A 27,265-nucleotide genomic window follows, 5' to 3' on the forward strand; every position below is an offset into this window, starting at 1 on the left:
TTACAAAATAAAATGGTGTAATTAGTAGGACGGCCAGATCACACCAAATCTGCAGTATGACTGCAGCTTGAATTGGGCTCACTAAGGTGGCTTATGCACAGGTGGATTCCCCTTTTTCCTCATTGAAAATACATTTAAAGCAGCAGTTGAGGCTCCCCTCTTGTCTGCCATATCCCCTGCCCCTGGCACTCCTTTTGGTGTGTGTGTGTTTTAAATCAGCAGTAGATATAAAGTGATAATATTAGAATAGTATAGCAGTATGTCTACAACTAATACTTTAAAGAACAAACCACCTATCTGTTAGGGATGGAGATGCTTGCACAATGATGCCAAATGTGGGTGAGGAGAAACAGAAATGTACGCTTCTCCCTCAGAGGTTGTCGGACATCTCTGTGGGTTATTCCCACCATTCCAATAGGGAGGCAGGAAACACTTTTTTCCCTCTTCCTCTTGGCGCCTTTGGAATAACCCCTCCTCCAGTTTAGTTCCTGCCTCTACAGGGAGCAGTAGCCCAGGGCTTAGGCTAAGCTTCTATTTATCTTTTTTTCCACTTCAAACTTCCCTTTCTACAACTTTTTTCAACTTATTTTCCTCCCTTCTTGCCTCTCTTTGTCTGTCCACTTATCCTACCTGGGCTAAGACCTGCAGAGGACGCAATCTGGACCGTCTTCATGGCGTTCAGGGCAAACGACGGCTTTCTGTCCGAAGAAGAGGGAGAGACGTGCGCCATGTTTCTCGCGGTGGGAACCTTGCACAGAGGTGCCGACTTGCCTTTGCGACTTGTTTGCGCCCTTCCCAATGCTGCCGCTGATGATTCAGCTCTAAGTGCCAAGAAACGGCACATATATCTGGAGCCTGAGATGCAAGGCGAAGCGGCAGGGAATGGCGGCAGCTATTTTGGAAGTGCGGAGCTCAGCTCCCAGACCTTCTGATTGAGCTTGGCAGGCACTCCAGCTATACGGATGACCCTGCAGACCCCCCAGGACTCCCAGGAGACATCGAGTCTACAAGGGGGTAACGTACAAACGGCGGGCAACCCTCTCAATGCAGAGGCTATGCATTTCATTAGACGGGCAATGCAGGAGGAAATATCTGATTTTTGTAATAGGATGGGGCTTCTCCCGCAATTACCCGTTCCCCTCTCGTATCCAGGTCCCTTTCTCCTGGCCTACCAAGGCAGCACGAAAGGCCCCCTTACAGCAACCGATTCAACCCCAACTGCCAGACTCTGAATCTATGGCATCGGGGTCAGATAGAGAGGACAGGGAGGCGGGTGAATGTTTCTCTGATGAGAAACATGATGAGGTCAGGGTGCTGTTTTTTCCGCCAAGATGATTATCAGTACTTACTGGCGAAGACTCTTTCGGTCCTTGAGATTCAAGACGAACCCATTGAGGAAGAGGCTAAGTCATCTGCCTCAAAAAGAATTAAATCCAGAACCAGTGGGAACGCCGAGTTCTTGCCTCGGGGGGAGACTTCTGAACAAGTCTTCCCATTTCCTGAGTATTTTGAAAAGCAACTCAGGGCTGAATGAGAAAAGCCAGCTTCTAGCAGACAGTTCCCACAACTTGTTAAGAAACTATATGCATTACCTGCCTACACTAATGAATTGTTACAGGCACCAACAGTGGATGGACCTGTAGCAGCCCTACAGTCCTCAGGACTAGTTTCAGAGGATGGTCAAAGATCCCTGTGGGACCCCCTTGACAAGAAGGTTGAGGCAACCTTGAAAAAATTGCATGATTCCGTTTCTATGATGTTGAAGGCTTCTTCCACAGCATCCCTGATTTCTAGGGCATCAATCGTGTGGGTTAGAAAACTTATCCAGATGTTACCTGAGGACAACCGATGTCTTCTAGAAGGTACTAATCGCATCCTCAAGGCGGCCTCGTTCATGGCAGACACAACATTAGACATCTTGACGTTCACGTCTAAAGCTTTAGCTTCCTCGACAGTCATCCGGCGTCTCCTGTGGCTCAGGGCATGGCAAGCTGACTTTATGTCCAAATCCACAGTGGCTGCATATCCCTTCCTAGGGGATTGCCTATTCAGGAAAGCCCTAGACAGAATCCTCGTGGAAACACATGACAAAAAGAAGGCCATGCCAAAACACCTTTGGAAGAATGACAAAAGAAACTCCCAGTCCTTTCGTTCACATCATTCCTTGGCCAAGAAGTCCAGCTGGGAGATGACAAAAACACCATTCAAGAGAGGTCCCTTTGCAGCAAAATTCAGTCGCAACAACTTTGCCAAATCAGACCAAGAATCCAAATCCAAACAAGCATGACTACGAGTCTTTTCCTGTGGGAGCGCAGCTACTTCATTTCCAATTGGCCTGGGAGGCCTCCCAAGCAGACAAATAGACCCTAGAGATAATACATCAAGGATACTCTATAGAATTCTGCCGTTTCCCACCGGACAGATTTGTCAGATCACTGACACCCAAAAGTTCCAGCAAAAGACTTATTACTCAAAAAGCCCTACAACATCTAATCGATATTTGGGCAGTGGAACCTGTCCCACGACCGGAGAGGGGAAAGGGAGTCTACTCCATACTCTTCACAGTCCCCAAGAAGAACGGCGATTGGAGGGCCATCTTGGACCTCAAGTTCCTGAATCGGTACATCAAACTGTGACATTTCAGGATGGAAACCCTGAGGTTCATTATGGACTCTCTCCTACCAGGAGAATTCCTCACTTCAATAGATCTGACAGAGGCTTACCTCCATGTCCCCATCCATCCTTCACACAGACGTTTCCTGAGGTTCATCACCCTAGTGTCAGAACTGGAATGAACTTCAGACGATTCCAAGACTTGTTGCAAAGTATAGAATCTTTATTAGAGAACTACAGTGCTAGGGCTACGAGATAACATTAATGCCGAGCCCGGCATTTGGTTACATTTTATGCCTTCAGCAAAAGTATAATAAAACGATTATTCACACGGGTTACAGACAAGCGTCTCCTTTCCCAGCTCTGTTATCAGGGGGGAGGATGCTCTCCCATCTCGAAGGCCAAACGGCCCGGCTTCAAAGGGCACCTGTGGATGTTGACCAGAGCCTATCTGTTACCCTTCAGTGAGCACAGAGTATTTGGAATATTTGCAAGGCACTTGTGTTAATTGCTTAGGCTATATATTCTGGGTTAGAGTTAGGTTACAATATGGAGTCAGTTTGGCTAACAATAGGCAGAGAAAGTTACAAGTTCTGACACCTAGAACAACACGTATCAATACAGAGTGATGTCCTTCGGGTTGTCTGCAGTCCCCAGGGTCTTCTCCAAAATACTGATAATCCCAGTGGTTCATTTAAGGAAGCAGGGAGTCCACGTTCACCCTTACCTGGACGATCTTCTCGTTCGGTCCAACAACAGGGAGAAGTCTATGCAAGACACAGATCTGACTATTCAATGCCTGTGCTCCCATGGCTTCATAGTGAACACTGCAAAGAGTTCCCTACAGCCAACACAGAGAATAGAACATTCGGGAGCAGTAATAGATTCCACTTGCATTTCTCTTTTTCTACCATTGTCCAAGGCCAGGACAATCAGAGACTTGACTTCCAAGGTCATCAAAAGTCACACATCTCAATTGATGCTTCTTGCCAAACTGATGGGTATTATGGTATCGACCATAGACATGATCCAGTGGGCCAGATTTCACTCCAGATCCCTTCAGATGTTTCTCCGGCCCTTCCAATTACACATCATAGAAAAGAGGGTCATGAAAATTCCTGTCCCAACGCCAGTCAAAAAAAGCCTTCTATGGTGGACAGACCTGTCCAATTTACACCAGGGCAAGATATTTCACCCTCATTCATCCCTGGAGATGCTCACGGATGCCAGCTTAGGGGAATGGGGAGCAATCCTACAGGGCAACTCAGTCCAAGGGCGATGGTCACTAACCGAGCGCCGTCTTCCCATCAATCTCCTGGAAGTCAGACCGATTCACTTAGCACTGATTGCATTCAAGTCCAACATTGCCCAGAAACACGTTCTGGTCAGGACAGACAACATAACAGCCAAAGCATATTTGAACAACCAGGGGGGCTCCAGGTCGACACAACTCCACAAGGAAGCATCAAGGATCCTTGTGTGGGCGGAAAAGAATCTGGCGTCTCTTTGGGCAGAACACATCAAGGGCCAGGACAGCATCCAGGCGGATTAGTTAAGCAGACAGGTCTTCTGCGAAGGCGAATGTGAACTCAATCTGAAATTGTTCAACCTCATTTGCCAGTACTGGGGAAGACCAGACGTGGATCTGTTCGCGACCAACACAAACAAAAAACTGCCAAGGTTCTTCACCAGATTCTTCCATCCAGAAACCGAACAGACAGACACACTGACGTCTCCTTGGCCTGCAGGTCTTCAATATGCATTTCCACAGGTGCCCCTAGTGCCCCGAGTCATCTGGAGGGTGCGAGATCTCCAAGTGGAAATCATCCTCGTAGCTCCGTTCTGGCCACGTCTTGATGTTAACAGAGTTGTCCATAGATCAACCTCTGAAGTTTCCAGTTCTCCCAGACATGCTTCTCCAGGGGCCGGTCTGGCATCCCGATCCAGAGTGGTTCCACTTGACCACATGGAGATTGAACGGGAAATCTTCTGAGAACTAGGTTACTCAGCGGAAGTTACAGACACCATGCTAGCTTCCAGAAGGCCATCTACCCTACGCATATATAATACAACATGGAAAGCGTTCGCACGGTGGTGTCGCAGGAAGAAGGTCTCAGCCCTTTTGCCCTCCATAGTGGAGGTGTTGGCCTTCCTACAGGATGGTCTCCTATCAGGATTAAAACCAGCTACTCTTCGCAGACAAATAGCAGCCTTGTCCACTGTTATACCTCAGACAGGAGGATACAGGTTGTCTCAACACCCACATATTACGTTATTTTTACAAGGTGCTGCTTTAAAGTCATCCCGTACGATTCACCGATTTCCATCCTGGTGACTTCATACCGTCTTGACGGCTCTGACCAAGAAACCCTTCGAGCCACTTCATGAACTGGACTTCAAGTGGGTATGCATGAAGACACTCTTCCTGGTGCCTATCACGTCAGCACGTAGAGTATCTGAGCTGGGGGCATTATCTATTAAATCCGGACTGTGTGTGTTCCACAAGGAAAAAGTGGTCTTACGTACTGACCCCACCTTCTTACCAAAGGTGGTGTCTAGATTCCATTGATCTCAGGAAATCTACCTTCCTAACTTTTGCCCGCAACCAAAACATCCAAAAGAATTTGTGTTGCATACATTGGACGTACATAGAGCATTGAAGATTTTCATCCTACAATCTAGACCAGTTAGGAAATCGGACTATATGTTCATCAACATTTCTCCTCCCCATCTTGGGGATAAGATGTCCACTTCAAACAGTGTAGTCCTCAAGACGTGCATTGCAGGAGCCTATAAAGCTTCCGAGTTGCAGGTACCCAAAGGCGTTACTGCACATTCCCTCAGGAGCACATCTACCAATGCAGCGTTCTTGAACTGTGCTTCAGTGAAGGAGGTGTGTAGAACTGCGACCTGGTCGTCTCCTTCTACCTTTGTTCGACATTACAAATGGCATTCCATGGCTTCAGCAGATGCAGCATTTGGACAAAAGGTTCTGCAACACGTTCTGAATGAGGCTGAGGACGATGAAGACCTACTCAACTAGGGGACTGCTCTGGGAGGTCCCACAAAGATGTCCGACAACCTCTGAGGGAGAACAGCCCATTGGATTTACCGTGAGGGGTTCTTCTCCTCAGAGGTTCGGACATCTTGCCGCTCCCAGTCTTTTTTCATCATCTGTATATGCAGTATTCTGTCCTCACTTTCTTCCTTTGTACGGTTATAGTATAGTACTATTGGAATTTACTGTTTCAAGTTTAGTTGCCATGGTTTTTTTCTTGTTAGTATCTATATGTAGTCCTTCTTGTTAGAGGGAAGACATCACTGTTTTCGGAGTCCCAAAACTGGAGAAGGGGTTATTCCGAAGGCGCCGAGAAGAAGAGGGAAAAAGTGTTTCCTGCTTCCGTATTGGAACAGTGGGAATAACCCACAGAGATGTCCTCCGAACCTCTGAGGAGAAGGACCCCTCATGGTAAGTCCAATAGGCCGTTTCCTGTACAGTTTCCACAAACCTGCTTTGGTATGATCCTTCACCACAGTGGAGCCAACAAAACCCCATAAGGTTGGAGTATATACAGCTGTATTCATTCAGGAGCTAAAATAAACATTACAGTGGTGGGGGGGGGGGGGAGAAAGAGTTCCATGTCAGAGTGACCTAAGACTTGTGTCTCACTACCTGGATTATTGTTATAGTTTCATTTTTAAGGTTCGATTCTGACACATTGAAGTCCCATTTTACATATTTCTTATTAAAGATGGGGGAGGCAAGGCTAACTAAACCCTGCTAGCGTGTATCCCAAACATTATTATTATTACAATTCAGTAGTGTAGTTTGGCCTTTTTGTTTTATTTTTTTGCATAGACCGCTAGTATCTCTGTGGGAAAACTGTTCAAGAGTCTCCTGAATAATATAATCAAAATAAGTAGGACTGGGAAGCAGAGAATACTGGACAGTTGTCCTTCCCTGTGCAAATGAGAGGACGCCCTAGATATAATATAGATACCAGCTGCTTCAATATGAACAGTATTTACTGGTGCTTAGGGCAATTGGATCTTTTTCAAAGAATGGAGGTAGGTCTTGGAACTTTAGTCTCCCAAATTATGTTATTATGTGGGGCTCCTTTTCTCTTTGCCTGGAGGTTGCTTTGAGGATGTGCAATTGGAACGCTTGTCCTCCTCAACAATGATTAATTGCAACAAAGATTGTATTTTATAGCTGAGCCCCAGCATCTTTTTTTTAAAAAAAATGATGGACTGTGTGTAGCTGAAAGGAACTGTATCAGACATTGTCTTCACCTGTGAAGAGTATCAGTGATGAGCACAGAACGAGAACATGGTGGTTCATATTGGTTCATGGTTTATTTGATTGTCTGAACTGGTGCTTTGTTTCGTTTCATGATTTGTATGGTTACCCAAGCTGGTTCATGGTTCATTTGGTTCAGGTGCTATAAAATTCACTGGGAGTCTTTAGCAGGCTCTCCTCTACCCACCCTCCAGGTTTGGCGAAGATTGGATTTGGAAGGTCTTGAGTTACTGCCACTCTCCAAAGCAGGTGCCCCTAGGAAAGCTCAGCTTCAGCTCTCATGACAACTAATACTTCTGTCTTCATGCCTCAAAGTGATATCAGCTGAGTCAGTGTCTGCTCCCATAGAGCAGAATGGGAACTCTGTGATTGTCTCCCAAAGCTGCCAGTCAAGCTATGGACAACTGCTATGGGTGTTTCTAGGGTTCCCAGAAGTCCACTCCTCCTCAAGTGTTGCGTAGGAATTGATTGAATTAGCACCAGGCTGTCTGGGAAAATGAACAGCAAAAACGAACCAAACAACCCACCAAGGAAAAAAAGGTAGTTTGTTTTCCAGTTTGGGTATGGCATGAGCAAACAAACTGGTTTGAAACAAATCATTATTTGTGGATCAGTTCTTGCCCATTCCTAGTATATATACTTAAATGATGTCTTTAGGATCTACTTTAATCAATTTTGAAAGAAATCCTTGGAGAGGGGACACAGGGTGTGATCGGGGTATCAAACTTAAGGCCTGGGGGCCAGAACCATCCTGTCCAGGGCTCTTATTCACTCCATGAGCAATTTGTACAAGGGAGGAAAGACAGGAGGCTGCTTGGGGGGATGAGCAGGTGCACATAGCGAGGCATTTGTGGTTGAAGCAGTCAAGAAATAGGAAACTGCTAAGGGGAAGGACTCAGGCTGAGGTAAAAATAGTGGGGGGAATGGCAGACAAAAAGGCATGTTTTTTTTTTCCTCCCACCTCTTCCAAGCACAGCTCAGTGAGGACTGGCGAAACCACTACATGGGGTGGCAGACCCAAGCAGCTGTTCGCCAACCAAGGGATGGGGCCAGCAGGAGAGAGGAGGAGGAGGGACCAGTGCATGGCTTAGGAGGCAACCGGGCTATCTTATGATATGCTGCTCTCAGGGGAAAGATACCAGAGCCTTGGAAGCAGGTGGAGGAACAAAGTGAAAAAAGGGAGCTGGGAGGCAGAATGTCAGGGAGGGTGGGGGACAGTGACCTCCCTTCTTCCCTGCAGCCTATGAAGGAAAAGGGGTCACAAGAGGACAAAAAGCACCCCTGGAGGTTTTGGAAACAGACTCTTTATGGTGTCTTCCCCTCAGCCTCACTTCTTCTGTGAGAAATGCAGGAGGAATGAGAACTGGCAGTGGGGCAATCTGGGAGACCCGGATTCAGACACACACACACACACACACACCCCCGCTGAGCCAGGACCCTGTCATCTGGGTTACCTGGGCTCAGCCTGGACCACCTCACAGTGTTGTTGATGGTGGTGAGAATGGGGTGGTAGAAGGAGAAGTCCAGTGTGTCTCCTCAGCTGAGCAACTGTGTTGGTCTGAAAAAGTAGAAAAAGTTTTTGTATGTCTTAAAGGTGCCACTGGACTCAAAATTTGTTCCTCAGAGGTAGGACAGGGGAAGAGAGGAAACAAAGAGTGAGAGTAGCTTTGTAGTCATGTTTGGCGGCTGAGGCTTGGTGTATGGGGGTGCTGCTGAGAAAACTGTTTACTTGCAAGGTAGATTACTCATCTCCTAAAAGTGCTATATACGCAAAAATAATTTGTATGCAAATGTAAGATTCCCCCCTTTTATTGTATCACTTGGGGGGGGGGAAATCCTAGTCAATCATTGCTTTCACTCCTAGGAATCAATTGTTTTTATTTGTATTTTGAGTAAAAAAAACATATTGTTAATTGAGTTTGCCTACGTCATTTATAAAGTTTATATCTCTAGGACCTGGCATTTCATTTTATGGCAGACATGATCTGGCCTGACAAATTAACATTTATGTCAGTTCTGGCCCTCATAACAAATGAGTTCGACACCTTAACAACAAATGAGTTTGATGTAAAGAATGTCTTCATTGCTCTTGTTCCATATGAACTGAGCAGTGAAATAGTTTTTGTAACTTTCTTTCTTTCAGTGCCAGATGTCCTGGTTCCAGCATGACCTAGGACATCTTTCTGTCTTCAGCAACTCAAAGTGGAATCATCGGGTACACACAATCTTAATGGGTGCAGTGAAAGTAGGTATTCTTTGCCTTAGAGCAATGAAGACAATTATTTCCTCTTCAGTAGCCCTGTGGGCTTGAATTTTATTCAGTTCTGTGTTCTCCTTTCTTAGGGAATGGCAGCTACATGGTGGAATAACCTACATTTCCAGCACCATGCCAAGCCAAACTGCTTTCGCAAAGACCCTGACCTCAACATGCACCCCATTGTGTTTGCCTTGGGGAAGAAACTATCTGCAGAGGTACATATACTGAGTTGTTATTCCAATGTATTTATGTAATTTTTACTCTACCTTTCTCCCCAGTGGGGATTCAAAGTCACTTGCGTCATTCTCCTTTCTTCCATTTATCCCTGTGGAGTAAGTTAAGCAGAGTGTGTGTGTGTGACTAGGATTTCTGCCTAAGCTGGGGAAATTTTTCCAAAATTTTTCCGAAAATGTTATTTATTTTATTTTATTTTATCAGATTTATATCCCACCCTGCCGTAACGGGCTCAGGGCAGCTAATGACTCTTGCAGGTGAATTTGTTCCTTAAAAGGTTTGATCAAACAAGAAACTTTTGAGGGAAGGAAAACAATATAACAATAGTGAAATTTCTTAGAAGGGTTTTGCTCAGAATTATTTGCTGTCTTATAAACAGAGACCCTTTAACTGATTGATCGAATCAAAGGGTCCCCTATATATACTTCACTATATTTTGTGCAGATAATTTTTTTTAAAGTACCTTATTATTTTAAAGATTTTTATACCACCTTTGCATCAAAATGTTCAGGATGGCTGTATCACTTTATTTTTTCATCTCAGTACAGATTTGTGCTTTTTCATAAATGGTATGCAATGGTAACTGCAGAATTCTTGGTTTACATAGGGCATGGGGAAACCCTGCAAGTATAGATGTTGCAGTGGAAAAATAAGAAGAGCTCATAAAGGCTTTTTATGACTTCATAATGCAGCATTATGAATTAATATGACTGTTCTTTGGTGTTAATCTCTTATCAGACAATTATGCTAGGCACAGAATCACTCAGTTAAAGCAGAATCTAGTCTAGTCCGATTAGAGATTATTTTTATTTATTTCTTAACTCCATGAGCAGGAATAAAGCATGATCCTGTACATGCTTGCTTGAAAGGCTGCTTCCACAAAGTGGTTTTGCTGTTTTGGCCTCCAAATCAGAGAACATTCCTTTGTGCATCCATGGCATCACCCCTTAAGTGCCCACTTTCTAAGCCCCCCCTCCAGCTTTGCTGCAGTGAACATAAGAATATAAGAGAAGCCATGTTGGATCAGGCCAATGGCCCATCCAGTCCAACACTCTGTGTCACACAGTGGCCAAAAAATTATTTATTTATACACACACATACATATATATACACACACACTGTGGCTAATAGACACTGATGGACCTCTGCTCCATATTTTTATCTAACCCCATAAGAACATAAGAGGTGTTTTCTAAACCTCTTAGGATGTAATCTTTGTTGAGAGATCTCATTCAAAGCATGTTTGTATGCACTGTGCACATTTTTGCCAGTCCTGTCCATATCAATACCATGTTCTTCGCCTCAGTCCCTCCAAGCTTGCTGTTCTGTCCCATCCTCCACTGGAAGGCTTGTGTGTGTGTGTGTGTGCAGTTTTTTGGGGATTGGGAATCAGCAGTTGATGTACTGCTATCAGCTAGGCCATCTGAATTCCCAGCTTTCATTTAAAAACAAAATAAGTCTTTAGTCCCTTTTACTTCAGATATATATTTGTAAAAAGTGGGGCTAAAGCAGAGGTATCAGACTCATAAGAACATAAGAGAAGTCATGTTGGATCAGGCCAATGGCCCATCCAGTCCAACACTCTGTCACACAATGACCAAAATACCAGGTGCCATCAGGAGGTCCACCAGTGGGGCTAGGACACTAGAAGCCCTCCCACTGTTGCCCCTACAAGCACCAAGAATACAGAGCATCACTTGCTCCGGACAGAGGGTTCCATCTATTCCTTGTGGCTAATAGCCGTTGATGGACCTCTGCTCCATATGATTATCCAATCCCCTCTTGAAGCCAGCGATGCTTGTAGCTGCCACCACCTCCTATGGCAGTGGATTCCATATGTTAATCACTCTTTGCGTGAACAAGTACTTCCTTTAATTGTTCTAACCTGACTACTCAGCAATTTCATTGAGTGCCCATGAGTTCTTGTATTGTGAAAAAGGGAGAAAAGTACTTCTTTCTCTACCTTCTCTATCCCATGCATCATCTTGTAAACCTCTATCATGTCACCCCTCAGTCGTCATTTCTCCAAGCTAAAGAGCCCCAACCATAGAATCATAGAATAGAATCATAAGAGCTGGAAACAGGGCGAATTTGATTTAAATCAAATTGATTTAAATTACGATTTAAATCATTGCATGAATATACAGCCTTATGCTTCAGACTTGTGGAAATGTCTGCGTTCTCAGTTGTTCTCTCTTCCGCAAAACTGCATGGATCAGGATTGTTCCGCGAGGTAGCCAATCTCAAGTTGGTGTACCCTCTCTCAATTACAACAGTTGGTTCTAGTGGAGGTGGGTTATATTGAGCTGGGCACTCCATTAGAAGATCAGGCAGACCGAGCTCATGGTCCTCTAGATAACGATTTAAAGGCTCTGAGCACTTGAGAATCTTTGGGAAGTGCTGACCAGCCAGCTGCCTTGGTGTGGAAACCAGACTCCCCTCCTATAGCCTGACAGTCAGAGAACTCAGTGTCTGATGGAATTGCTAAGGGCAAAGAGCAAGAGAAAGAGAAGTTTCTATACAATTGAACGATGTTTGGTTTATTGGAGCCCCATCCAAACCATTGAGTTTTGATGAGTCACTTTGTTCATCTGAAGAGCTATTTGTCTTTTTTGCATGCTGTGGGAGAGCATAAATTGGATAAAAGAGGGATGATTTCTGAGTTAATAAATACTCTTGTTAGGAAAATCCCCTTAAGTATCAAGCTGGATTTCTGAGCCAGAATCAAAGAAGGAAGAACTGAACTTTCAAAAGTATGACTCTCTGGAAGTGGTTTGTACAATTCAGCATTTCCACTGAATTGAGATCCAGGGGTTGTCTTGCACCTTTAAGAACACTCCTCAGGTTTTTGCTAGCTTGCCATTTGGATCTCCAGGATTGCAAATAGCCTCTCTGCTGGCATATTTGGAGACATACACTATGATGTTGCAAAGTTAAGCACTGTGCGTTCCACAGCCGTTCTCTGCTCCTTTCCCTTGGTGGTCCAGTTTGTGGTAAAGAACCATCTGCTGCCAATGCAAAGGAACTCACAGATCACTGGAGGTCACTGCCCTGAGCTGAGGTAGGAAAAGTTCTTGTTGGATCTCACCTCATCAGACAGCCTAAAGACTGTCTGTGTCAGCTTTTCAGTAGAGTTTCTTAAAACAATCAGCAACTCAAAGATATGAGCTACTGCTAAGGCTGCGAGTTCAGGGTATTTACTCAATGTAAGGGTAACAAGCTCCTCATTTACCAAATCTGGTAAAACATGGTCATCGTCTCTCATTGAATCTTCTGTTCCCACATATTCAGTGACCACATCTGTCAGGGGGGAGTAGCAATTCAAAGCAGGTGTATTAATAGTGTCCTTCTTGCCAGAAATAAAATACTCTTCAATCTTTGTCTGTTTCTTTGCTGGCTGTAAATGTGAATCTTCTAATTCGCAGAGTAGTTTACCACAGCCCATTACTAGGATTGGGAATAATTTACAAGCGTTTTCACTAATTGTTGAGGGACAGCCCACTAAAGCAGACTTTCAGCAAAAGTTCAAACAGCATAGCAGAAGGACCGAGATGAATACCAGGAGAGCTGGAAAGCTAATAAACTATTAAGTTCAGTAGAGTAGATAAGATAAGATAAAATAAACTTGCAGAGCATTCTCAAGAGCATGTAAGAACATAAGAGAAGCCATGTTGGATTAGGCCAATGGCCCATCCCAACACTCTGTGTCACACAGTGGCCAAAAAATTTATATATATATATATATATATACACACACACACTGTGGCTAATAGCCACTCATGGACCTCTGCTCCATATTTTTATCTAACCCCCTCTTGAAGCTGGCTATGCTTGTAGCCGCCACCACCTCCTGTGGCAGTGAATTCCACATGTTAATCACCCTTTGGGTGAAGAAGTACCTCCTTTTATCCATTCTAACCCGACTGCTCAGCAATTTCATTGAATGCCCACGAGTTCTTGTATTGTGAGAAAGGGAGAAAAGTACTTCTTTCTCTACCTTCTCCATCCCATGCATAATCTTGTAAACCTCTATCATGTCACCCCAGTGTCGACGTTTCTCCAAGCTAAAGAGCCCCAAGCATTTTAACCTTTCTTCATAGGGAAAATGTTCCGAACCTTTAATCATTCTAGTTGCCCTTTTCTGCACTTTTTCCAATGCTATAATATCCTTTTTGAGGTGTGGTGACCAGAATTGCACACAGTACTCCAAATGAGATCGCACCATCAATTTATACAGGGGCTAATGATACTGACTGATTTGTTATCAATTCCCTTCCTAATAATTCCCAGCATGGTGTTGGCCTTCTTTATTGCAATCGCACACTGTCTTGACATTTTCAGTAAGTTATCTACCACGACCCCAAGATCTCTCTCTTGGTCAGTCTCTGCCAGTTCACACCCCATTAACTTGTTTGTAGCTGGGATTCTTGGCCCCAATGTGCATTACTTTGCACTTGGCCACAATGAACCTCATCTGCCACATTGACGCCCACTCACCCAGCCTCAACAGATCCCTTTGGAGTTCCTCACAATCCTCTCTGGTTCTCACCACCCTGAACAATTTAGTGTCATCTGCAGACTTGGCCACTTCACTGCTTACTCTCAACTCTGCTCCATTGCCGCCATTTTGTCACTCTTGGGATTGTTTTTTACTTAAAATACAAAACATGCTTAAAACATTTACACTCTTAACCGTATTTCCTTAAAAGTATCTTCCTGATGGCCATCCTCCCACTTCCACCGCCTTTTATTCATTAGCACTGGGACAGTATACAGAAACAGAATGCACAGCCTCTGACATCTGGCAATAAAAGTAATGACGAGCTGCTCATGGGTTGTATGTTTGACACCCCTGGGCTAATGATTTTCTTTAAATTTAATTAAGATTGAGAATTCAGTTAGATCCTCACAACACTTCAATGATATGTCAATTGCTAATTTAAAAAAAAAACCTACAGTGGCTGGGGAGAAAAGCAGCTATGGTTGGTTGAGGCAAAGTATGTTTCTGGATACAAACCACCATTTATCCACCCTTCTCTGACCAGAGCACACAACAGTTGAAATCTCTGCTCTTAGAAGGTAATAATCTAGTCTTGATAACAATTTCATTTGCATTACCCTAGGGAAATGTAAAAATGATGGCTCTATTCTGAGAATACCTATGGTAGTGTAATTCATGTTGCTCAGAGACTAAGGCCGTTTTCGCACTAGCGTTTGCTCCGGCGTAGCGCCCCATTTACCTCCGGATCTTCTCTTGGATTTCGCACATGTTGCTCCGGCGCTGCGCTTTGCTCCGGCGCTTCAGGGATTTTACGCCGGAGTATGTTTTTCAGCAAGTTGCCGGAGTTTCCGAAAACCTCCGGATCCACTCAGCGGAGTTTCCTGTGCGAAATCCATCCACGCCGGATCGACTGCTTTGGGGGCGTCACCCTCTCCCTTTCCGTCCTCCCACCCCATCCACCCGCTTGGCCAATCATCAGCATTTCGCGGCGCTTCCCCAAAGTGCCGGCACGGCCATTTTTTTTTTAAACTTCACAGTTTTGCGTAATAGCGATATTTCGAAATTAACAAATAGAAAAGAAAAAAAAACCCTCCTGGAATAGCCTCAATTGGCACTTCAATTGGTTTCGTTAGAATTTTTTTTCATTATTGACTTTAGTTGCGTTATTCCGCTGTTGCGTTATCTCGATAATGCGAAAACGACCATTGCTGGGGGGGGGGAATGTAGTGCCGGTGCGGGCCAAAGCGTCCATGTGTGTGTGTTTTAAGAAGGGAATGCCTCCCTCAGCTGTGCCACCAGGATTTCTGGACCTGCACAAAATCGCCATGTATAAAATGGGAAGTTGGAGTCCTGCATTCTTCTCCCTGGCTACATTCCGCTCGGTTAGAAAGTAGACGCGAGCGAGCTCCTCACACGCGCCACAGAAGGGGAAGGAGAGAATGGAGCGGGGGGGGGGGGAGCTCTGGCAGCAGGAATCAGTCAGGTCCCCGTTGCAAGCGCCAGCCGGGGAGGGGAAAGAGAGCGGAGGAAATTTGGGGGGGGGATCTAGTGCTTCAAAATTTGGGGGGGGGGGAATCTAGTGCTAGGATTCTCCACTGTGAATGCTTCTGTTAATACATGAAGGGCTGTGGAGGATTCTACAGCTGCAGCCAATCCATAAGCAGCAGCACACGTGATGCGGTTTGTCCACGAAAAGAAGGGGAGGCAGCAGCTCGATGTTACGTTAGTACGTTAGTACGTCATTACGCAACCAGACTTGCGCTTAAAAAAAAAATGATTGACAGGGCATCGGACTCAAGCCGATGCCAGTGGGAAAACGATTTGAGCCGGGGCTTCAGGGAAGGCGACTCCGCAAAGAGTCACTAGTGGGAAAACGAGAAAAATGATCTGGACATAATTGCGCCGCGGAAAAAGGGGAGCAAACGCTAAGTGCGAAAACGGCCTAAGAAAAGAGTGGTGGAGAATATAGTAGATGTCTGTAGCCTGGCTGAACTCCTGGTATTTTTTTTCAAAGCTTGGGATGGCGAAAAAGAAGTTCATGCCTTACAACTATCAACACAAGTACTTCTTCAGTGAGTATTTCTGTTGTTCCAAAATATCACAGAGTTTCCACTCATTTACTGCTTAACCTCTTAGGCCTGAATTAATACCTTCTAGGGGGCATAGAGAGAGGCCAGACTACTCTAGCACCCCAAGCCAGCCAAAGGATGTAGGACAAATACATATAGTTAAGTTTTATTATGAAACTCAGATATAGCAATGCAGTGTAGCAAAAAATATGGGAATTTGTGGTGTAGGACGAGACAAACAGCAAAATGAGAAGAAGCTAGTAGATAAGAAGCATTAATTACTAGGGATGTGTAATTCAAATTCAGAAATATTCAGAAGCACTGAATAATGCTATATTCAGAACAGCTACAAATAATTCCAAATCCATATTTTATAGTTCTAGCAGCAGGGGTGGTGGTAGAGAGTTCCATGTCCCCTGATTGGTGCTGCCATGGCCTTGCCAAGGAAGGAGGGAATGAGGTGAGAACAAAGCCTGTGAATGATGTCTGTCTGCACTTATGAAACCTTGAAGCAGGCACAGACCACAAGAAGATATTTCCACACTGGTCCTTTCCAAGCATAGTTGCTTATATAATTCCCTTTCAGTTCCCTGATCATTTGCTTTACCTGGTGAAACACTCTTCTCTGGGTCCCTTTCTCCATTTGATTCCCTCCATACCAATGTTCCCTCTAAGCTGTGGAGTCTTATGAGCAAAAATTCTACTTTGTGAGCTACTGGCATTAAAGTTGTGAGCTACTGCATAAATTAGTTTGCTCTGGGGCCATTTTTCCTGAGCTAAGACAAATATGTGTGAGCCAGAGGATAAAACAATGTGAGTTAGCTTAGAGGGAACACTGCTCCCTATCCATCAGTATATAATAAGAATAATATAGATTAACTAGATTGTAGATTAATAGAGGAATTTTATATTGCATTTAGGCCCCTTTGGCATAATATCAGACGTATGGATAAGGTCTGATAGATTTAGAATGATAATAGAATGTATGGGGGTGTGATTTTTTTCCTTCATACTGTAGCAGAACCTGAAGCAGTTCTGTTTTAGAGCAAGTCTGCCATCAATATGAAACAGTAGGTTGAGCAAGTTGGTGCATGGGGGTGACTGCAGGAACATCACTAGGCTCCCCTGAGGTGCCTTTTGAATAAGGCCGTTTTCCCACTGACCTTACTCCGGAGCGACGTCCCTCTTCGCCGCGCAGCGTCTGAGCGGATTTCCCACCAACTGCTGCGCACAACCAGGAAGTGCCGCGGCTTTTGCGTCGCAGATGTAAACTGCTAAAAACCAGTTTACATCTGCGACGCAAAAGCCGCGGCTCTTCCTGGTTGTGCGCAGCAGTTGGTGGGAAATCCGCGCAGACGATGCGCGGTGAAGAGGGACGTTGCTCCGGAGTAAGGTCAGTGGGAAAACAGCCTAAGAGTAATTGGCACATTCCTGTCCACACTATAGAGTGTGCCATCCCTCAGTCTGCTGTCTCCTCCTGCTGCCCCTTCTTTTCTTCCAACTGCTACTCCCAGACTATGCTCATTCATTCAGCTGTGCTATGACGATTGCTATTGGGGAAGTTCTGACCCACTGCTGCTGTCTATGTGCTGCCTGGTTCTCCAGTCTGCCTGTTAGTGCTGCTCCAGAGTGTTTGTCCTCTCCCCAGCACCAGCTGTTGTCTGCTCTACAGTGCCTTGCCCAATGCTGCTTGGGTGGCATTTTCACTATTAAAGGTTTTTGTTTTTAAAGTGGGAAATGGCTATTCCTAGTGACTTTAATGGAGTTCTGGACATTCAGAAATTTTGGGTTTTCTGAATTGCAAATCAAAGGGTCCTAATTCAAAAATCCAAATCTGGTTTTTGGTGCTAGTACACAACCCTAAAATACTGAATCATTAACTCAGAGCATCCTCATGGGAGGGCAGACAGACAGGTATATGATCTTAATGGATTTTCCTTTCTTTCAATAGTCACAGGTCCAGGTTTGCTGCTGCCTTTCTTCCAGTTCTCTGTATTCTACTTCCCAATCAAGCGAAAAGAATGGCTGGTAAGCATGCTTCTCATTATCTGGAAACAAGACTGGGGAGGAGGAGATGCTTTGTGAACATTTAATGTCGAATTTGTTCCACAACTTGGTCAAGATTATAATTTTCTTTCTCATCTTTGACAGGAGCTAGCATTGATTGTGACCTACAACATCAGAGTTTGTCTAATGTACATACCTCTTATGGGATTTAAGTGTTTTATGGCATACTACTGGCTGTCCAGGTAATATTAAGACCTCTTTTCGCTCTTTATACATCATGTACCAGAGTTTAAATTTCTGTTACCATTTAAAAGGTGCTTTGATTGTATGTGGACATCCAGTGACTGAAGGCTTCTCATTTTAGGTTAAATTCTTCAGTTGTACAAAATTAATTTTTAACTGCATTGTATCCACTGTAACCTATTATGAGTTGCATATATGTGAGTTGTTTGTGAAAAACACTGGCTGCTACATAGGAGGGAAAGTATAATTATAGTTTTATTAGACTTTGGAAGCTGAGTGAGGTCATTACTTGGAAGGGAGACCACCAAGGTAGACTGCAGAGGAAGGCAATGACAAAGCTCCTCTGTTTCTCACTTGCCTTGAAAGCCCCTTGCTGGGTTCACCATAACAAAGCTGCGACTTGATAACACTACCCCCCCCCCCCCAGCCTATATAAAGCAAGCCATGTCAGTATTTTACAGTGCTGGTAAACTATGATACTGGAGGGAAGATGTTTCTCACATATAATTTACTGCTACCAGGATAATCTGTTATGCTGAATATGTTATAGAATTGGACCCGATCAAAGTGATCAGTTTGAACAGGGTTGCATAAGAATTTTCCAGGTTAATTAATCAAATAATGTGATGACAGTGTGGAGTTTAGAAGTGTGGCGTTTGTAACATACTGTGTATGCTTTTGACTCCACAGGTTTCTTGAGACTTCTTGGTTTACTTGGGTTTCACAAATGAACCACATCCCAATGCAAATTGATTATGATAAAAATGTGGACTGGGTGTCTATGCAGGTAAGACTCTTGCTGGTTTATGAGATACATCATTGTTGCTACTGCTATTCAGAAGGGAATCTCCAAGCTGTCACAAATCAAGTCAGTTACTTTCCTTCCAGATTCCACTTCAGCTCTAAAGTGTTCGGCACCATGCTCAGAAGTCTTCACTACAGACGTGAGCTAGAGGAATTTAAGATGAACCTTTAGCTTTCACTAATCATGCTTGCTGTCATTTTCTCTCTTCTTCTGGCTATTGAAATATCTACCCCGCTCTTTTCAACAAGCCCAGTTACACAAATTCACCCTATAATGACATCATTAATGCTTTAATCGGGCTATAGGTTGAACATTCTGTATTTCATCTGCTTGTCTTCTTTGCTATACCTCAGTAAAGGCATTTGTCTCATATGGCTAAAAACTAATTTTATGGATTCCTTGTATTACCTAGAGAGCATAACCCACACAGTTCCTCCTAAACTAGGGATTTTAGATTGATAATTTAGTGGATTGTCATTTGCTCACCTCAGAAAACAAAGATTGTATTAATTGCTCCTAATTCTGACATTTTTTTTCTACAGCTCCACGCAACCTGTAATGTGGATCAATCCTTTTTCAATGACTGGTTTACCGGCCATCTGAACTTCCAGATTGAACACCAGTAAGGCCATCAAGGGCAACAAAATCTTTTGTTTAGCTCCATATTACATTATGTGATTCTGCAGAAACTACATCTTTTCTTCTCTCTACAGCCTTTTCCCCACAATGCCTCGACACAATTATTGGAAAGTGGCTCCTCTGGTGAAATCCCTCTGTGCCAAGCATGGCATTGCCTACCAATGTAAGCCACTGCTGACTGCATTTGGAGACATTTTGCAGTACGTATGACAGACATTTTGTGAACCATTATTGTCTGTTATTTATTTATTTCATTTATATTTTACGTTTTCCCCCAACGGGGACTAACCTTGTGAGGTAGGCTAGGCTGAGAGTGTGTGACTAGCTCAAGGTCACTCAACCACGTTCCAGGGCACTGTGGGGATTCAAACCTGAGCTTCCTATGTCTTAGTCTAACACTCTAGCCACTATATCACATTGGGCTTCTGTTGTGTAGCAAAAAGCAGGTGGAGGAGAAGTGCAAGCATCACTAGAGCCCCAGTAGTCAATCAGTATCTAAGAGGGACATATTTTGAATTTATGCAAGGGCAGGAGCTCCCAGCAATATTGACTGATTAGGGTTTGTAGAATCTTTCGGGATCAAGTGCCGTGTTCTACTGGAGAAAGTTTTCCTTCCAGACGTTTTGTTCTCAGCTGCGGAGAACATCCTCAGTGGCGTTGCAGCCGGAGCAGGCGCTCAGACCTTCTTGGCTGCTGTGCATTGAGTGGAGCCAGGGCTGCTGGAGAGCTGCTATTTCTAGGCTGGAGGGGGTGTGATGAAAGGGCAATTGGTTTGTGGATGTGCCCATTGTTTGGTGGGGCTTCCTGGAAGGGTAGTGATAAGGAAACTGGCTGTCACATTCAACAGCCAGTTTCCTTATCACTACCCTTCCAGGAAGCCCCACCAAACAATGGGCACATCCACAAACCAATTGCCCTTTCATCACACCCCCTCCAGCCTAGAAATAGCAGCTCTCCAGCAGCCCTGGCTCCACTCAATGCACAGCAGCCAAGAAGGTCTGAGCGCCTGCTCCGGCTGCAACGCCACTGAGGATGTTCTCCGCAGCTGAGAACGAAACATCTGGAAGGAAAACTTTCTCCAGTAGAACACGGCACTTGATCTTGAAAGATTCTACAAACCCTAATGATGTTACCAGCCGTGAAAACCTGAAATCTTTGATAATATTGACTGACTCTCCCATGAGAACCAAGACGTGAAAGTCTCTGTACTTCCTCCTTTCTCCACATACAAGAGCTTCAGCAGAATCCTTAGCTTATTATTTTCATTCTGTTCTTTGTCTAAACTCATGCATTGGATGGATTAGATAAGGTACATCAGAGATTGTTGATGTTTTCATTACTGGCTTCTGTTTGAATGAAGACAGTAACTAGACTGTAGGGAGTTAGAAGAAGAAGGGAAGAGAGCTGCAACAGAAGAAACACATATCATCTAAGCTGTAGAGAAAGAATGAGTAATGGAAAAAGTTTAACTGGGCAAGAAGAGGTGAGATAAGAATCAGAGAAAGGTCATTGAGTGTAAAGTGATGTGTTGCCCATAGAGGAGTAGTAAAACTATATTGCACAGCCTTTGTTCATCATACTAACATACTGCCAAAACATTCAGTGGTCCTTCTTCCTCACCCTCAAGTGCTCACTGATGGGGACTAGAATGTGTATGAAACTGTATATGATGTTGTTGCTATATAGTCATACTATATTGTATGACTCCCAGCCAGGGGCACAATGCCCCATGGCGCCCTAGGTTTTATCCGTTGATTGAGCAATCGATCGGCGGCGGCAAGGGGCTTTAGATAGCTGGAACAGGCAATAGAGCCAGTTCTGGCATTGAAACTGACATGGGGTGGGGGAGGGAGGAGGAGGCGCAGGGGGGGGGCAAACTAGGCGTTTGCCTAGGGGGAGGCCGAATTTGCTGCCCCCGCCCTGCCAGCGCCCTAAGCAACCACCTAGTTTGCCTAGTGGGGGAGCCAGCCCTGCTCCCAGCTTGGATCACCTCTGAAGCACCTATAGTCAAATGTTTCTAGTTAAGCTTGTTAGAAAGTTTTACAGGATGCTGAAGTCTGAAGTTTAATTGTGCATACTGCAGGATACAGTGTTTAAAAAGCAATTGTTCTGACTTTTCTCTCAGGAGCTATTGTTGCAAATAAATCAAAGTTTTCCATCATTGATGCTTCAGACACAGCTTTATTTAGAGAACGACATGAAACTATGCTGTTTCCTCAAATCTGTTATTTTAACTCGAGAAAGAATTTATCTGGAGTTAATAACGATAGGCTGCTGAAAACTCCATAACCATATGCAATTACCATACAATAACAAATATTCAGTACTGCTGAAGCACCTTCTGTTCAGCTTAAGGGTTCTAAAACCAATCCTAGGTATTTCCCTTTAACGCATTAAGTTACTAATTGCTTGCTGCCAATTTTTATTATCTTTGTTGAAACAGCTGTTGGAATATTCTGTAATAAGTTAAATTTTTGGCTATTTAAATTTACTTGATAGCTATGATTCTTACATAAAAAGAAATCTTAAACTGTGCTCCTCTGTCCTGCTCCGTTTTTGTTTTTTTATGAAGCATCTCCTCTTAATTTCATCTGTATAAAATGTTATTGTCTGGGTGGGAGAAGCATACTGAATCTTTTTAGATATGGAAGTCTGTAATACTTTATCCTTTACTAAAAATAAATGGATCATTTATGTTTTATTATGTGTTTCTAAATATACTAAATAATACTCTACAATGCTCAGTAGTTCTAATGAGCAATCTGGATCTGTATTAACAATCATGGATCTGTCTATTCTGTTTATATTGTCATTGTATCAGAAATTCTTGACTTTGTCTGTCTGTTTTCCTGAAGTTTACTGTCCTTTCTTTTTGCTTAGTAAAAGCCTTTTTTTTTTTTTTTTTGCAGCTCTCTGAAGGATTCAGGAGAAGCCTGGTATGATGCATATATGCATGCATGAGAAGCTCCTCAAGAATACATTACAGATTGAAGGCAGTTAATATGCTGAGGAAGAATTGGGGGTCTGGAGGGTGAGACAGGCAGGTGTTAGTGAATTTGGGGCATTCTGAAGATCTTATTTCCTGTTCTACACAATGTTTCCTTTTGTGCAAGTTCTGTTTGCGTTACGACATTTGTAGGATAGGGTCAGTCTAAATGCAAGAGAGGCATGAGAAAAAAAGGCACTTCTGTTGTGCTTCATTTATGAAGACATGTCACTTGTTTGTGTAAGACTGAAATCTGGCTGTCTCTTTTTCCTCCTGAGGGGGAAAGCTTTAGAAATAAGACAGTTTAAAGCAGAAGAACAGGACTGCTGAAGAATGAAAATGAAAAGTAATAGCATTTGTGAAAGCGACAGGTAATTTGGGGGAATGTTGTTTAAATGGCTGCTTCAGCTGCAAGAACAGAGAAGTCTTTTCAAGTTTCTGTGACAGTGAGCTTAAGTTAAAGGTTCCATGTAGAATTTTTAGCAGCTGAAAATAACTCATTGACTTCTATATTATGTTTCCCATCATGTGGTGGTGGGGGTGATAAATGCCCCTCCTCTCCACCAGGCACTTCAAAATCACCAGGCACTGCTGCAAAATCATACAGAGGGACTGTTCATGCACTTTCAGCCTTTCCTTGTTAGGAAAGAAACCGCATGCCATCTGGTTCAATGTGGAGGCCTCAGTTTACATGCAGTTTGAAGTCCACACAAGAAGACAGGCACCTTTTCACTCCACCACAGAGCACTAACTGCTACTCCTAATGGAGGATCTAATTGATTCTCATTGAGTGATATCTTCTAGCAGCGTGTTGGAAAAGTATTGTTCCTGTATGTTTGAAAGCATTGGTCTTCTGTAGCACAGCCCTCTTTGGTTGTACACTACCTTGTGCACATATTGTTATTTATTTGTATGGTTCTTGTTAATGTATTTCATAAACTTCATTGGCTCATTGTTTGTGTGGCTGACTGTTTTGTGAGTGTTGACTTAAGCGTAGGCCCTGAAATGATGTGAGAAACTCATACCTTGTATTTTAAAGGTAAAGTTAAACAGCGGGTGGAATCTGGGTGCTTCATTTATTAGTAATGAATAGGGACACAAAATTAGTGAGGAAAGGAATCTGCCATTTCACTATCCATACCTAGAGATCTTCCTTTCATACATTAAAGAAGTAACCTACTGAAGAATTTGGAACAAGTTGTCTGAAAATGCACCACTAGGCTCTTCAAGAATATCCTCACTTCTGTCAATGGCAAATGGTTAGATAAGACCTTTAAGTGGTGACACCATGACATGTTAGTGAATGGAACTGGACATTTCACCATTGGTGTACAAAATTAATTAAAAGGCAAGAATTGGGAAACAATATGCAGAGGATTTATTGAAGTAAGACTGGGTACGGTGTAGGCAAAAGTTAGTTGGTGGGAGCTATTATTGGAATGGTTCCCTAAAGCTAAAAATTATTCAAATATCCAATACTTGTGATTTTTTTTCTTCTTCAAGTCATAGTCCTAATGTGTAGCAGGTAGTGATGGCCGAGAAGTAAAATTGCTTATTAATTATCTGTACTAGGTCTATTTTTCAGCTAGATTTGGTTTACAGAGGTGAGAAGGTTGCTCTGGCTGCAGTCTCTTTTGGTCTGCATGAGTGTATAGTCTTCCTGTATTCTACCACAAGTCACAGTCCATGCCTAATTGCAGCAAGACCCAGTTGAACATGGCACATTGTTCTGCATTCTGTTGTATTTCAGGAAACAACTGATTGGTTAAACCATGTTCACAGCATAGGAAAAGTGCATTCTAATTTGCTGCACTCCAAACTGGGTGCAAGAACATCCAAGAAGACTTTCCCTGGAATGAGAAAACGGAATAAACATGACATTTGACATGCATTGTAGTATTAAGGCTTTGGATGACCTTGGCACTGGGGGCCTAAATCCACACAAATGGGATGCATAGAGAAGTATATGTTAATCCTATTTGTACCCTCAAAGAAGCATTTGTGAAAGTGGATTTTATTTATACCCTGCTTTCCTCTGCCATTATATTCTTACCACAACACTGTAAGGTAGATTAGTCTGAGAGTGTGATTGGCCTAGGCTCACCCTGCAAGTGTCAGTGGCAACGATAGTGCGGTGCTGTGATGACTCTGTTCCTTCAAGACTACACACTTCGTACCCACCTCCTATAAGTAAGGGTTGAGGAAATTCTGTTTCATCTGTATCTGAAGAAGTGTTCTTGCACACAAAAGCTTATACACGAATAAAACTTGAATAAAGATCAACAAAGGTGCCACTGGACTCAAAATGTCTTCTACATCAGTATAAGTAATTTGACTGTGTCCAGGCAGATTAGGTATGGATACGTTGTTGTAGTTTGTCTGCTTGGCATGACTCTATTGGTTGTTTTCTTGCTGGGGTTAAACTGTTCAGTATCTGGGTAAAATTGTTACAGGCAGAGGGGATTTGGATTGTGCCGTTGTAATGAAGGTGCCTTAATACTGACTTCTGGAGGAGGGTATTTAACTTCTCCCCAACCCTAACTTTTCTAAGGAAATTAAAGTTGACTCCTAGACCCAAACCTGCAGCTTTATCACTAGTGAGAAGAGTCGGGAGGCTTCAGAGGGGGGAAAGGAAAAAGGAAGAGTTAGTGTGATGCTGCAATGGTTATAGTCTCAGAGTAGGTCGAGGGAGACGTGTTGACATGAAACTAGTTGAGTGACCTTGGGCTAGTCACTCTGGCTGAGCCTAACCTCTACTTCACAAAACTGCTGATGGGGAGAGGACTAGGTGTATACTCCATTCTGAACGCAGGTGAGAAATGAAACAATAAAAATAAGCAAAATGGTATAATTCCTCTTTCCTCCTCCTGAAAATCCATCCCACCCCATCCCTGGGATTGCAGTGCTAAAAGCTCAGCCTCAGAGTTGAGATTCAGTCTCAATCTTAAGCAGCACTGTTTGTGGAGAGGAAATTTACATCACAACAACCGTATGTCCTGTTATATGAAGATTTGGGGGAGATGGCAAAGAGATTTTTCTTGTAGTTCATGTTTTAGCCCTCTAAAAATTAATGCATTGGTACTTTTAAGAGAAAAATTAGAGCAATCCTAGTTCATCTTCCTAAACAGAGTTATAGCTTTCTAAATCCATTGATTTAGAAAGCTATAACACTGTTTAGGAAGGTGAACTCTGTGAGGAAGGTAAACATAGGGTGAACTGCTGGTGGTGCATGCCCTGTCTCTTCTCTCCCCCTAGACTCCTGGCACCATGAGGGCATTGCATTAGTGCAGCCTCAGACCTTTCAATTTTAAGAATTCACCATTTTTCTTAATCCAGTGTTTGGATGCACACAATCCATCAACCAGAGCTTTCCTTTGTCTGTGGATGAGCCTGTTTTGCTGCCCTGTTGCCCCGCACAGGATAACCCACTTTATTATTAGATAGAAAAGGTGAGGGACCTGCAAGAACTTGGAGTGGGCATCTCATTTGCCTCTCCCCTATTTCCTTGTTCATTTCCCTGACTCCCTTTTTCCTGCTTTCCTCCCATCCACCAACCTACCTTTATCAGGCCCTTTCCAGGTTTCCCTCCTTCCCTTTAGCTGCCTCTCCCTGAGAAAGATCTGTATGGTTCTTAATATATTTCAGTTGCACAATGAGGAACTTGCAAGGACTTGTGACATGGAAGGGCTCTTCCTTTGCCCTGTACTGCCCTCCTGTCATGATCCTAGCCTAAGGGGTCTACAGGGTCCAGGAAAGCCTGTTATTAGATTAGCTACAGGGCCTACATTTCCCAGGATCCCTTCTGTCTGTCTGAGTGGGTTACAGTTTTAGAGGAAAAACCTGCCCGGGGGGTGGGACCTGGGAGGAAACAATAAAAAGGCCAACTAGAGAGGGAGGTGTGTTCTCTCTAGAAAGGCTGAGCTGGAGATAGGCCGTAGCAGGAGTATTCTCTTACTCAAGGGGTGATGAGTCTGGGACTAGAGAAAGGGAATATTTAGTTAGTCATGTCAGGACTTTTATTTCTTTGCACCACCTTTTACTGTTTTTCCACTTTCACTATTGCATTAGCAATTAAAACCACTTGTTTTGAACACTTACAATAAACTATTGTTATACTGCTTCGGTGCTCACGGCTTTTCGGATTGAAGGTATTTGTTAAGAAGGAAGACAGGTAGGTTATATAGAGAATCTGTAATAGGTCCAAGATCACCCAATGAGTTTCCATGGCAGAATGGGGATTCAAACCTGGATGTCACAGATCCTAGTTTGAAAATCTAAATGCTACCCTGTGTTTCACAGGTGGCTGCTGTTGGACAATAGCAAACGGCGGGGATTGGATGAGTTGTGCAAGTCAGGTAATAGCAAATTGCCTAGTGGTTGCTACCGAGCTTGGCCCCTTGAATCCTTTTTTAAAGGCTGAAAGGGCCCTGCTTCCCCCTTCCCCTGAGTCTTATACTGACAGACACCAAGACTGGATGGTGGGCAAGATTGGATGGTGGTTGCCTAGCAACAGCCACTAAGGGCATTTGTTTCTTAAAGCTACAGGTACTGCTGCCGCTATTTTTTCCTTTTTCTAAGATTTCAGATTTTTCTGCAAATCTGGAGCTTTTC

General features: G+C 43.6%; 1 protein-coding gene across 1 annotated transcript in view; it reads left to right on the top strand.

The window, feature by feature from the left end:
* LOC132590218 (acyl-CoA (8-3)-desaturase-like) overlaps nt 1–23,607 on the top strand; it is a 38,217-nt gene extending 14,610 nt beyond the window's left edge. The window contains exons 4-12 of the mRNA XM_060263183.1: nt 9,057–9,158; nt 9,257–9,385; nt 15,920–15,977; nt 17,926–18,002; nt 18,126–18,223; nt 18,915–19,011; nt 19,572–19,651; nt 19,743–19,868; nt 22,578–23,607. Coding sequence (XP_060119166.1) covers nt 9,057–9,158; nt 9,257–9,385; nt 15,920–15,977; nt 17,926–18,002; nt 18,126–18,223; nt 18,915–19,011; nt 19,572–19,651; nt 19,743–19,868; nt 22,578–22,629 — 819 coding nt within the window. The 3' untranslated portion in view covers nt 22,630–23,607. The remainder of the gene's footprint in view (nt 1–9,056; nt 9,159–9,256; nt 9,386–15,919; nt 15,978–17,925; nt 18,003–18,125; nt 18,224–18,914; nt 19,012–19,571; nt 19,652–19,742; nt 19,869–22,577) is intronic.
* Nucleotides 23,608–27,265: the final 3,658 nt, after the last annotated feature.

This window comes from Heteronotia binoei, chromosome 21 (assembly GCF_032191835.1).
Source record: "Heteronotia binoei isolate CCM8104 ecotype False Entrance Well chromosome 21, APGP_CSIRO_Hbin_v1, whole genome shotgun sequence".
Classification (NCBI taxonomy): domain Eukaryota; kingdom Metazoa; phylum Chordata; class Lepidosauria; order Squamata; family Gekkonidae; genus Heteronotia; species Heteronotia binoei.